This window comes from Nycticebus coucang, chromosome 11 (genome assembly GCF_027406575.1).
Source record: "Nycticebus coucang isolate mNycCou1 chromosome 11, mNycCou1.pri, whole genome shotgun sequence".
NCBI classification, from domain to species: domain Eukaryota; kingdom Metazoa; phylum Chordata; class Mammalia; order Primates; family Lorisidae; genus Nycticebus; species Nycticebus coucang.
The window spans coordinates 92,819,046-92,831,121 of record NC_069790.1 but is presented as its reverse complement, the minus strand read 5'-3'; the positions used below and the strand labels follow the sequence as shown (position 1 = coordinate 92,831,121).

General features: G+C 35.5%; 1 protein-coding gene across 3 annotated transcripts in view; it reads right to left on the bottom strand.

Annotated features, from left to right (window-relative positions):
- Positions 1-4,677: 4,677 nt before the first annotated feature.
- The window catches only part of CPED1 (cadherin like and PC-esterase domain containing 1), a 288,422-nt gene continuing 281,023 nt past the window's right edge, over positions 4,678-12,076 (bottom strand). For all 3 annotated transcript variants that reach the window (XM_053608585.1, XM_053608582.1, XM_053608583.1), the window contains exon 23: positions 4,678-6,697. In XM_053608585.1, the coding sequence (XP_053464560.1) occupies positions 6,485-6,697 (213 nt within the window). In that variant the 3' untranslated portion in view covers positions 4,678-6,484. The remainder of the gene's footprint in view (positions 6,698-12,076) is intronic.

Sequence of the window (12,076 nt, the reverse complement as noted above, 5' to 3'; positions counted from 1 at the left end):
TTCTGGCACTTTGGTCACTTGTCACCTCTTGAGAGAAGCACCTGGCAGACGTCTCCCCTAGCAGTCCCTCCCTGCTTTGCCGCTGCTTGGCAGAGGCCTCGAACCACATTCCCCACATGTCCGGACCAGCACCTGGCAGAGGCATCCAGAGGGATAGAACCTGTTATTCTAAAGGTTTTACATCCTACTATAAATCAAAAATAAAAGGAGTGTTTTAACGGAACTAATTTAATGGTTATAAAATCATTTGGTACTTTATTATATATTTCACTCCGTGTGCACATTTTTTTATGTATACACTTGTATTTATACAGCATGAATGAGTTTTTGTTTGAAATAATCCAGAATTCCTGTTTTCAAGTCCTTCATTTGATACACACCCTGCTCAGACACAAACCAGGGAAAGCTTGGTTTTAGCCCAGCAGTTTTGATTTTCTTGTCTACAGAGGCAGCATAACAAGTCCATGATCAGTGGAGAAGGAAAGACGTTTATTTTCACTGTATTTTATAACAGTTTACTGAAGATGACTGCCCAGGGATGCTTCTATTGGAAGAGAAATCGACTTCAAGAAACTCGGTACTTCAAAGACTTATGATGACCTCAGGAAACAGAAAAACACCATGTAAGCCAATGTCCTATTTGAGATTGCCCATTCTTCTGGGAAATAAAAACCTGAGATGCAATGTCTGTATCAGCCTCATCTCAGAATCTATAAATAATTCATGGAAGGTATCAATTTATTTATGAGATAGGTAGCCAAGAGAGAGCTCCAATTGTTTACCAATAACATGGGCCTGGAAATTCCATCCTATTGAAATTACTCCTATTCTTGGCAAGAATAACTTGTGCTAAGGGTTGCATCCACACCCTTTTAAAAAAACATGCCATTGATTTTGCATAACTAATGTGAACCATTGAAATGGGTTTTCTTTAGAGACAAGTATGAACAGAGACCAGGTTTTCCCCAGTGGGCATACACATGTGGCTGTACCCAATCTGTGTCACTTGATGCCTAAACTGATTTTATTCTACAAGGGCATTGATTCAACCCCTTACCCCCCCCCACACACACACACTATTCTTTTTTTTTTTATGATTTTAGTATTTAATGTTTTTTTTTAACTTTTTTTTAATTTTTTTTTTATTTTTATTGTTGGGGATTCATTGAGGGTACAATAAGCCAGGTTACACTGATTGCATTTGTTAGGTAAAGTCCCTCTTGCAATTTAGACAAAATTGTATCTTATAAGTAGAAGTAGCTGCAAATAATTCCATGCCCTGCCAATGACATAGGCACTGATTTTTAACAAAAGGCTCATAAACTCTTTATGATGCTGTAAAACTAGAGAGCTCATGCCCATTAAAACATAAGCTTCATGTTACATGTAATTAAGGCAAGGAGGAGAAATGTAAGCTTTCAAATGTATCTTGTATTACACATTAAATGTACACAGAAAAATGCTGTGTAAGTTTTCATTTTAAAGGCAAAGACAAGCACGAATTGTCCCAGGAGATGAACAATCTCTTGGGTGAAGAAAACAATTTAGTAAACAAATGGGTCACTATTTCTAGTCCTCCAGAGGACAGACTATATTGATAATTAGAGTCACATTCACCTGCTATTTGGCTGATCCAAGTTTTCATTTTTGGTCTACTATAGACTTAAAATTATTATTTATTTTTCCTTTGGGAATTAGACCCTCCTGAGTGACTTTAGACATTAAGAAAAGTTTTGAAGAGACGCCCAAGAGCTGTCAAAGCAGCTGGAGAGTGCTTATGACACATACCCATCCTAGCGCCCAATGGGGAAGGGGTCTGTTCAGGAACGAAGGCCCATGTTTAGCCTCTCTGTCAACCCCTCTGATGGTGATGGGCCTCCTGGACTCATGTAGGCTGTGTTTGGTTCAGTGATGGCATTTGCTACTGTCCGTGTACTATGTATGTACAAGAATTCTGAAGCCCCTCATCCATCTCCAGCTATGAGAGTAAAAAGATCTACTGGAAACCAAGCAACCTCTTATATCTAAATGGACATTGGTGGATGTATGATTATATTACAATATTATGTTGCTTTATTTTAATGTTTTACAACTTTTTCTAATACTCAAATTAAAAATTTCATTTTAAAAGCAGGAAAACTACAAACCAAACAAATTGAAGAGTGAAAAAAATAAAAGTTATTGACCTTGATGCCAAACACTGAGATTTCAATCTATGGCATTTGAACAAATTTTATCATAAAAAAGTGGAAATACAATTGAGCAATATATATAAATAAATTACATATTATCACTATTAAATTGTTTAGCTTAGCACTAAAATCTGCATTGAATTGGTGCATATCATCAGCCATCCATAAAATAAGTCACTATATAATTAAGAATCAATTGAATGTATTTTATGTTTTTTAAACCATGTGAATTCTGAATTCTGAGTTACCAATAATCAATTTTAGGACATATCTAAACATCTTACAAATTTCATAGGAATTACATTTTCACATAACAAAAAGCATGATTTTAAAAAATGAATAAAAAGAATGAAATAAAAAATCATTTGATGCTACATATAAATCATCTAAGAAAATATCTTGGTTAGATATTAAATGTCTATTCATCACATAATCTATAATGCAATATTTTCCCCAGATATATTACACAAAGGCTTTGAAAAAAAGATTTTAAAATACTAAATGAAAACAGTTCTTTGTAGACAATGTTACAGATTTGGGAGAAAATGTGAGTCAGAATAAATCAAATTCAAAACCTAATCTATTTAAGTATTACCGCCCTGTAGGAATTCTTTATAGTGTTTCCTCTAAAGGTGGTTGCTTTTATTTTGTCCTTACTATTAGCTGTGGTTTAAGTATTTATTTTTATTGATACTACAAACAGACGTCAAGATTTTAAATACTTTTGATGCATTTTAAGAATTAATATTTTGATTGTGTATCAAATGTGTTAAAGCAAAGTGATCTGACATTTAATAGAACCATAAAGCGAATGCTTTCTATTTCAGAAAACATAAAGAAAACTAACCTAATGGAATACCATTTTAGGAGGACTGACTGCATGGTCTATATCATTTAGAAAAAAGTGAGTTCTGCAGCCCCTTACACCAAGTGAATGAATCATGAAAGAAATATGGAAGTTGATAATAACAGTTACTGCAGCAATAAAAACATGATAAAAGGCTCTTTGACAGTATGAAACCTTGGAAGCCCTGCCAAATATAAAATCTAGTTTGTGGACACGGCAATATCCTGTTGTCTTTTGTGGGTTTTGGGGGGTTTCTGACAACTTTTGGTTCATCCTCCTAAGCTGAGGTGATCTATCCAAATGTGTTAGTTTCCAAGAGCAATCAAAATCATTTAAACTTTAGATACACATTTAAAAAAAGAACTACAGTAACGTTTTCAGAGCAATTTTCCTTGATTCAGTCAAAAGTGTGGAATCTGCTGTGCTTTCGTTCTGTGCTCAGATAAATGTTTGTGAAGTTATCGGTTCACATGAACTTAGTTATGTTTGTTCATTTAAAATACAACAATCAGAACTACTAATTTTGGTGGCTTTTCAAATTTTTTTATGAGATAAAAATTCAGAGAAAAAGTTTAGATATTGATGACTGTTTCAGCCTTTGCTCAAATGAAGGACCCCTTCAGGCAATATTTAATGAGATCCTGGCTGTGATTAGCTATCTAGCCACTTCACCTTACTACATCAGCCACTCCACCCGCTGTGCCAAACATATCTTTGAAGTAACTTTTATTGAGTTACATAATTTTTGACCTGTTTCTGTCTTTCTTCTTGAAATTGTTCGGTGAAATGGAACGAAAAGCAGAAACTTCAGATGCAAAATAGCATTATTTGTTTTTCCTCCATAAACACCACTGGAACTAGTTCCATCTCAAAAATTAGTAATTTCTTCTAATACTTTCTCAGTTGGAATTACTGTTCTGACGAGAAGACTGCTAGACACATGGGTAAATAACGTGAGGAAAATTGAATGACCCAAAAGTAAGTCCAACCAGAAGGCAATAGTAAGCCCTTCTTTTTCATGTCTGTACAGAATCTTCTTTGCCTACTTGGGTGGCTTGGCGCATAATACGCTTGGCCTTTAACACCCCCCACCCCACACACAAACACCCGCACACAAGGTCAACAGTGATGCTTGGAAATATTTGTGCAGTTATTCTTGACTTTAAATATTATAAATGTTTTCTTTTGTTTAGTTTGGATTGCATACTAATAAATTCTTACCAAAAATAATATACTTCCTGTACCTTTTACACCTAAAAATATGTTAAAATGCCTACTCCTATTTCTTTTCCCACTAACATTAGGAACTTTCTAAACACGTACACAAACACATCTGCACAGCCATACACACACACCTATGACAAATAAAGTATAATTTCAATTAAGAAGTAAATAAAACGAATCCCAGCATTTGAGTGTCTTATCTTTAAAAGCAAAAACCTTAGTCACTGTGGAGTAGGGAGTTCTGATCATAAACTTAGAGACTATCAAAGCTGGAAGGAACCCTGTAGTTAATCCTGTTTAACCACACTCCAAAACTTGAATCCACAGAGTAACATCCCTGCCAAGTGGTCACTGTGTGGTTGTACATCTCCAGTAAAAAGGAAAATAAAAGATACTCTGAACACAGACTATTGCCAGTAAGACTTTATTAATGACATTACAATTGTTTCTAAAATCCATTATTATTTCAATGGTGAAGAGGTAAATGCCAGGCTAGCCTCAGTCAGATGGTTATTACAGTTAGGTGGGAAAGGAATTATAAGAAATACTCGGTGACTATAATACTGTTACAGAGATATAATAAGTTAAAAAATGATGGAAAGGCTACATGAATTGGCGGTGTTTTATATCATTTCTTAAAAAAAAAAATCACTGAAAACCTAAAAACAATGCTTGCATTTAAGTGTAGCTACTAGAAAGACCTTCACATTTAACATGAATTCTGTACCATTCTTTTAAAAATCTATCATCTGTAAGATGCATGTCTGGATTGTTTATATCAAGTAATATTTGCATTTATGTAAATATAATTTAAGATAGTTAAATATAAATTCCTGTTTATCTTCATATAAAAATATGTATAAAAATAGAGTATTTAAAGGAGGTGGATATTCATACTAAGAAACTTATCAATCAAGATATTTTTTTTTTTTATATTGCAGTGAAATTGAGGTATTTGTGCATTTGGAAATTTCAGCCATGTATTGAATGAACCCTCTTGGGTCTTTTTTTTTCTAAAAAAGAAAAATAATTCTTTAAAAGCCATTGTAACTGTGAGATGTCATCTCACAACAAAGCATTTTTATAATAAGGACATTTATCATTATGAACCTAAGAGATAGAAGGGAAAGTTCTAAACACTAGAATTAGGTATGTTTTATATGTATGCCACAGTTTTAATTCAAAAAATAATTTTATGCCTACTCTAAATTTGGATTAGATACGGTTGCTCTGGAAAATCAAAATACTGATACCAGTAACATAATTCTCCTTGTAGCTGTACACAAATGCTTTAGGAAAAATATGCCTATCGATTTGAAAATTCATAATCCTTGGAAAAATATTTACATAAAATGTAATTGTAATTTTAAGTTACATAGGGCTACAATGGCACGAAAAGCCTTCTTAAGAAATATCATCAATGAAACATACTAAAGTAATACACAAGTAACTACATTTTGTCTCTTACTTTAAAACTATGTATTTCATCAGTTGAGACTGCGCTTACCCATGCGAGATCACAGATAGGACCAGAAGGGAATGTTTATGGAAAACATGAGTACAAAGTTAAATACATTGGTATTTTAACTAAAAAATATTTTAGTTTATATATGTTTCATGGAACCTCTTCAAATTCTCTTGAGGAGCATTCCTGCTCTTTTCCTTTCAGTAAGAAAATTTAAAAAGCATAGGAGGAAATGTTTTTCATAAGCATTCGATTCACAAAGCCTACGCCATCATAAATGCCACTTTTTCTCCTGATAAAAAAATCACCACCTCTGCTTGCAAGTGGAATGTAATTGTTTCCCCCCCTTTCAATATTAATGTATCTATGGAGATGGTAACACAAACTAAAGAGCACTATCCTGTTTTTCACATAATTCAAGTGTCTTTATTTCTCTTTATTAACACAATGCCATATCTTGCCCACAGTGGTTCTGGTTTATAATTATACTTCAAGTAACCTTTTTCTAGGTCTGTCTTTCACTCTGAAACAAGGTGGAGTTCAAGTTCACACTTGGCTTTATAAAGCTATAAGAAAAAGTGTTATTGTGAATTTGTTTTAGCTGTGTGTGCATTGTTGGTGCCCACGTGTGTGTCAGTGCGCATGCGTGTGTGTGATCCATCCAAAATGCATGTGGTACACAGGGTTTGGCTCCCAGACCGCTGCCTGGGGGAGCGGCTTGTCTCAGACTCTAAATTCAGTTTTCCTGCAGAGAGTCTACTCAATCCTTTTACTCTCACACATCCTGCTGAGAAGGATTTCAGAACAAACCTGATTTATGGGACCTCTGACATGATATGGTGATTCAATATTTGGTACAGAGTCTTGTTGTCGCTTGCTTTGATTACTGAAGTATTTCCCCACTATATGATTCCTTGATCTTTTCATTTTAATAACGTGATATTCTTTGGATAACTTTGATTTCACTACCTGCAAATAAAAGCAAGAAAATAGTGAGGCAAAATCAAAAGCACATTAGAGCTCTGTACAGAACAATGAAACTATCTGTGGTACTTAAACAGCATCACTGACACACAGCTGTTACCCAAAGGGCGTGAATATGGTTTACATAACCAAGAACCAAGGTAACGTATCCCTCAAAAAAGACCAAAATTGAAAGTCGACTTTCCGTTACTTTTCTTAGCTCAGGGCAGCTGCCCCCAAAGCGACTGACAATCTTAGATGATTTTCCTCCCACACTTCCCTCTGTGATGTGTGTGTGAGTCATCGTGTTTAGGCCAACACGCTAACAGGCAGCTTGACATAGCACCACGATAGAGAAAGCACCAGTGTGCTGTTACGAGATCACTGACTCAAACATAGTGCTCTGAACCTCTCATAGCACCCTTCCATAGAGTGGAAACTAAAACTATTTTCAGAGAAAAGAAAAAATATTTTTCCATTGCAGACCCACCAGCTGACATGTTTATAGTTAATGGTTTTATTTTTCTAGTCACTTAGTAAGTTATGGAATCTGGGTATCAGTCTATCCCCAATGAACTCAATAACTTTGTATATTTGTAGATATATGTGTGAATATGATTTTCTCTTTTAAATTTATTTTAAGTAAGTGGTATCAAAAAGCACTCATAATGCGTGAAAGTGTCTATAAGAAATTTCCTCCAGCAATAAGTTTAGGGTTTACTTTAAAATAATAAAGAGTAGACCTGGAATGTTCCTATCACAAAGAAATGATAAATGCCTGAAACCATGGGATACCTCAGTTATCTTGATTTGATTAATTCACAGTGTATGCCTCAATCAAAAAATCACATGTACCCTATAAGTATATTAACTATTATGTACCCATAATAGTTAAAAATAAAAAATAGCTGTTCAATCTCCTCCCTAGAAGCAACATGTATGATTAATTTCATGTGATTTTCTTCATGGTTATTTTATGAATTATATGTTCACTCTCATCCAAACAAAGCCGGTATTTATAGTCTGTGTGTATGTTTTACAAAAGTTGTCCTGGTGAAATCCTATCATCAATTTTAATCATTAGGTTAATAGAATTCAGGTTTTAGCACTAAGAAGTGAGGTGAGGACCAAAGGGCAGATTGTGAGGAACGTTTGGAAGTAGAAAAAGAGAGCAAAAAAGGAGAGAAAAATAGTAGTAAAGATGTCTTGAGTACCTTTATAAATAAATAACAAATTATATATTTGTTATTTTAATACTGTTATAAAACGTTTTTCAGTCAATATTTGGACACATAAGCTATTATTGATGACTAATGAAAGCAATACTAGTTCACATTTTTTAAAATTATTTTGAATGCTATTCAGGGTTGCCATAAAGCCCATGTACAACTTTAAATTGTACACTATTTTAAATTGCACACCAACTTTATGGCCACCCTACGTAATGATTAAGGTAACGTATTTTTCAATCTCATATAATAGAATGCAAGGAAAATAGTTCCAATAAAAACAAATCCAGAATATTTTTAAAAAATTACATGGTATCCGTTTGGAAGATAAGTATTTTTAATGACATTAAAAGTGAACAGGAATCCTTTTAGAAGAGTTATTTGAATAGAAAATCTGTAAATATCTACACCAAAACGTTAATAGTAGTGACCTTTTGGTAGGGGGATTATAAGTGATTTTAAATGTACCATTGTAACTTTTGGTACTGATTTTTTCTTTTAATAACATGAATGTGAATTACTTTATAATCATAATAATTCTAAGGATATTCACATTTTGAAGAAAAAAAATTAGCCATATGTTTTTTAAAACCAATTATATCCTGCTAACCCCAAAGATATGAATTATTTTCTTGCAGCTATGGGAGGTAGGACTTTTCCTGATCAGGCCCTCAGATCGAGTGACTCTTAAGAAATCCAGTGAAATCAGCAGGTTGTGGTAAGGAATCCCTGTGGATTGCAATTTAGAGCTCAGTTTGCAGTTCACCGCTGATTAATATTCCTGGTCTGAAGGTTGCAAGTTTCCACTCTGGGCAGTTCTTTCCACCTCCATTTGGCTGCGTCCAGCTCTAACTATGACAGGCAGGAGCGGGGCACCAGTATTTTCCTGAAGTATTTTGTCCCTGTTGGAGGAGGTTTGTACTCACTTATAGCAAGATTAGTGAACATTCTTCAGAAAGTTTATTTAAGGAAACACTTAAGCATAAATATGACATTCAACCTTGAAATAATATTATTCCAGTGTTCTGAAGCCAAAATAAGGTTAATTTTGTTTATATAATTTCATCTTCAGCTCTGGTTTATGCAAGTGCCTGATGGTCTGCATACTAATTAACATGTAAAACAGGAAAAGGTCCATCCCAATGCAGAAGCTTACAGTTCTTTAAATGTTATTTTAATATTTGTGTGATTTTACCATGGAATTTGTGTTGCTTCACAAATGCTGGGTAATGCTAGGGAAGATGCTTAGGACAATCTCAGAAGGACAATCTCAGGCCTAATCCATCCATGGGATATGCACAGGCCCCCGTCTCCAGTGTATTTGCCAAAGTGCGTAGCTTCCATTTGGGAATAGGGTCGGTAACTCATCTGATCTCAGTGGGAAGATTGATGGTTTATTTCTATTTTTAGAGACCCTAAGTTGACCTCTGAGAAAGGAAGATAGGATAACAGGGTCTCCCTCAGCTTCTGAAAGGGCCAGGCTAATGCAACCCTTTGTGACAATATTCCCATGATGCTCTTCAGAATTGAATCCTATATGCCCACATCAGTGATTGGCCCAACAATGTTTAATTCATTTAGTTCCTGTGAAGACTATTTTTCAGGAAGTTATCCAAAATGATGTTTTCTAATTCACATTTTGGTCACTATCACCCTGATACTAAATCCTGAAAGCTGACAAATTGATAGAGATAATTATTTCAATTTTGATTTGTCAAAATATAGATGTAAAAAAATCCTTCCAAAATGCTATTGTGAGTTGAATCTAGGAGCATTAAAAAATCTGATAGTATTATATGTGGTACTACTACCATATCTGATTTATTTTGGAAATGCAAATTTTTTCAGTGCTGTGAAATATTTCATTATAGGAAATTACCAAGGAATTATGTATAGCTACATGATTGTTTACCCGGAAAACTCACAGGTGTCTACTAAAAAATAATTTGATATTATAAAGATAATGTTTAAACCTTGTATAACATGTCTATAGTCTAGCGACTATTAGCGAGAAATATATTAGAAGAAAGATCCCATTGCAAAACTAAAATAACTTTGCTGAGTTCAACAATAATCTAATGGAAGGCAGGTAAAGAATATACCAAAACTTGAATGAGATATTTAAAAAACAAAACAAAGCATATGAACAAATGCAAAAACATACCATGTCAAATCTTCCCAAGTTAACTAAAGTGCTATTCCAATTATAGTCACAGCAGCCCAGGGGGAGTGGCCCTGACAAAGAAATTCTAAAATACATATTAAAGAATAAGTGTAGGGAAATAGTCAAGACCATTTGAAAAAGAAAGATAAAACAGTGAGGAAGGGAGACTTTCAATACTGGATGTGTATTTGATCAGTGTGTATTGAGTCTATCGTGATGACTCGCCGTGGTGTCAGTCTGACGTTGCCCGTCGGTGGAGGGTTAGTTGTCCTGAGCTCTGTGCTTCCTCCCTGCTGCAGATGCCCCCTGGCCCTAGCACCTCTCACATGTTCCATTGGGAACTTTTTCTCTTCCATCATAAACAAATTTCTTAGACAGTCACCATCATTGGTGAATGTTTCCTTGGCTTTCTTGCCCAAATGGATACCTTGAATTTCCAGGAAGGCTTTGCTTCTTTCTCCCACAATCCTGTCGTGTGTGTGTGTGTTTTGGGGAGCACCGAGGGCTTGCCAATGGTAGTGATACTCACCCTACCAGTGTCCATGAGCTCTAAATCTCAGGAGTAACTGGTTTGCTCTATTCAGAATCTCCCCGGGGCAGGAGAAAGAAGGCAGTTGGAAGAGTATTATATCTTTCACTGGGAGAATCCCAGGTTTGAGCTGAGGGATTCAGTAATTGGGCAATGCAAGGATGGGCAGGCATCTCTGCTTGTTCAACTAAGAGGGCTAGCAGTCATCTGGGAACAGAACCCAAACCGTGTCCCTCTAATCAATTTCAGATACAACATAGCCTCACCTCTTACAAGGCGAGATTCCCTGAGTTTCATGGTAACCCAAGTAACTATAAGCAAAAGCTGAAAAAGGCGTTTTGCTCATGGTATTACTCATTGGATCTCAGGCTTTGGAAACCCTGAGGCTGAGAATACACAGAGGGAAAGAGTAAGGCTCTGCACATAGAATTGCACAGATTTGGGAACCTGAGGACGTGTGTCCAGCAGAGCAGGGAGAGTCACCGTGGCTTGTGTCAGAGGTGTCAGTCTGCTGCAATAGCGCTGAGCCTGCGGGAGCGGGTTTGTCCCAAAGCATATGTGAAGCCCCTGTGGGGAGGACCTGTAACACTGGCAACAGGGTTAGAGTTCCAGCATGAGCAGACGGGGAACAAAGTCAGGTCACAAGGGGTAAGATGCATTGTATTGACAGTGTCTGTGTGTCCTCTGCCCTGTTCACAGAGGCCAGAGACCTGAGCAAACAGAGTTTAGTACAGGAGCTAACATACGTTGCACACCCAATATGTTTTTGTTAGACTGGCAAGTATGTTTTTCCTACCTTCTATTACATTATTGAGTTTTTGTCTAAATTCAGACTGCAGATTTCTTTGTGACAGCAACCTGATACATTATACTTTCTAGAACTTGAAGGCAAAATATGAGTTAAAGCCTGAGTATAAGCAGAATTCAATACCAAAATAGAATAGGAATGTTCTTATTGCAAATTAAAAATGAGGCTTATGAAAACCACTAGTCCCTAAAATGTTAATGATTTGATAAGATAGTTCTAAATATTTCTCAATAAATCCAGTGACCATGAATGCTGACAGCATAATACTTTTAATTGCTTGGGATTAAAACCAAGAATGTTCATATGAGACAGAGCAGTGGACCAGACTGCTAATAGACTTTGCAATAGAGAGGAAAGAAGTTTTTTGTTTTATTGTATCCACTTCTTTTTTAACTTTTATAGTGGACAAGAATGTATGCAGTTCTTTTGTAATGAAAAAGCAGAAGAGAAACAAAATGATGCTGTAAAATGGAATGATTTATTTTTACAGACAGTATCTATCTTTCGATCTTCAGAGTTCTCTGCGTCAGGCAACACGTGGAGTAGCTCAGAGATGGTCCCTACCCCCCAAGGGGACTATAGAAAGACACATGTCTAAGATACTTGAAGTAAGAACAAGAATGAAATGACTTCAAAGACGTTGTCTGAGACCAGC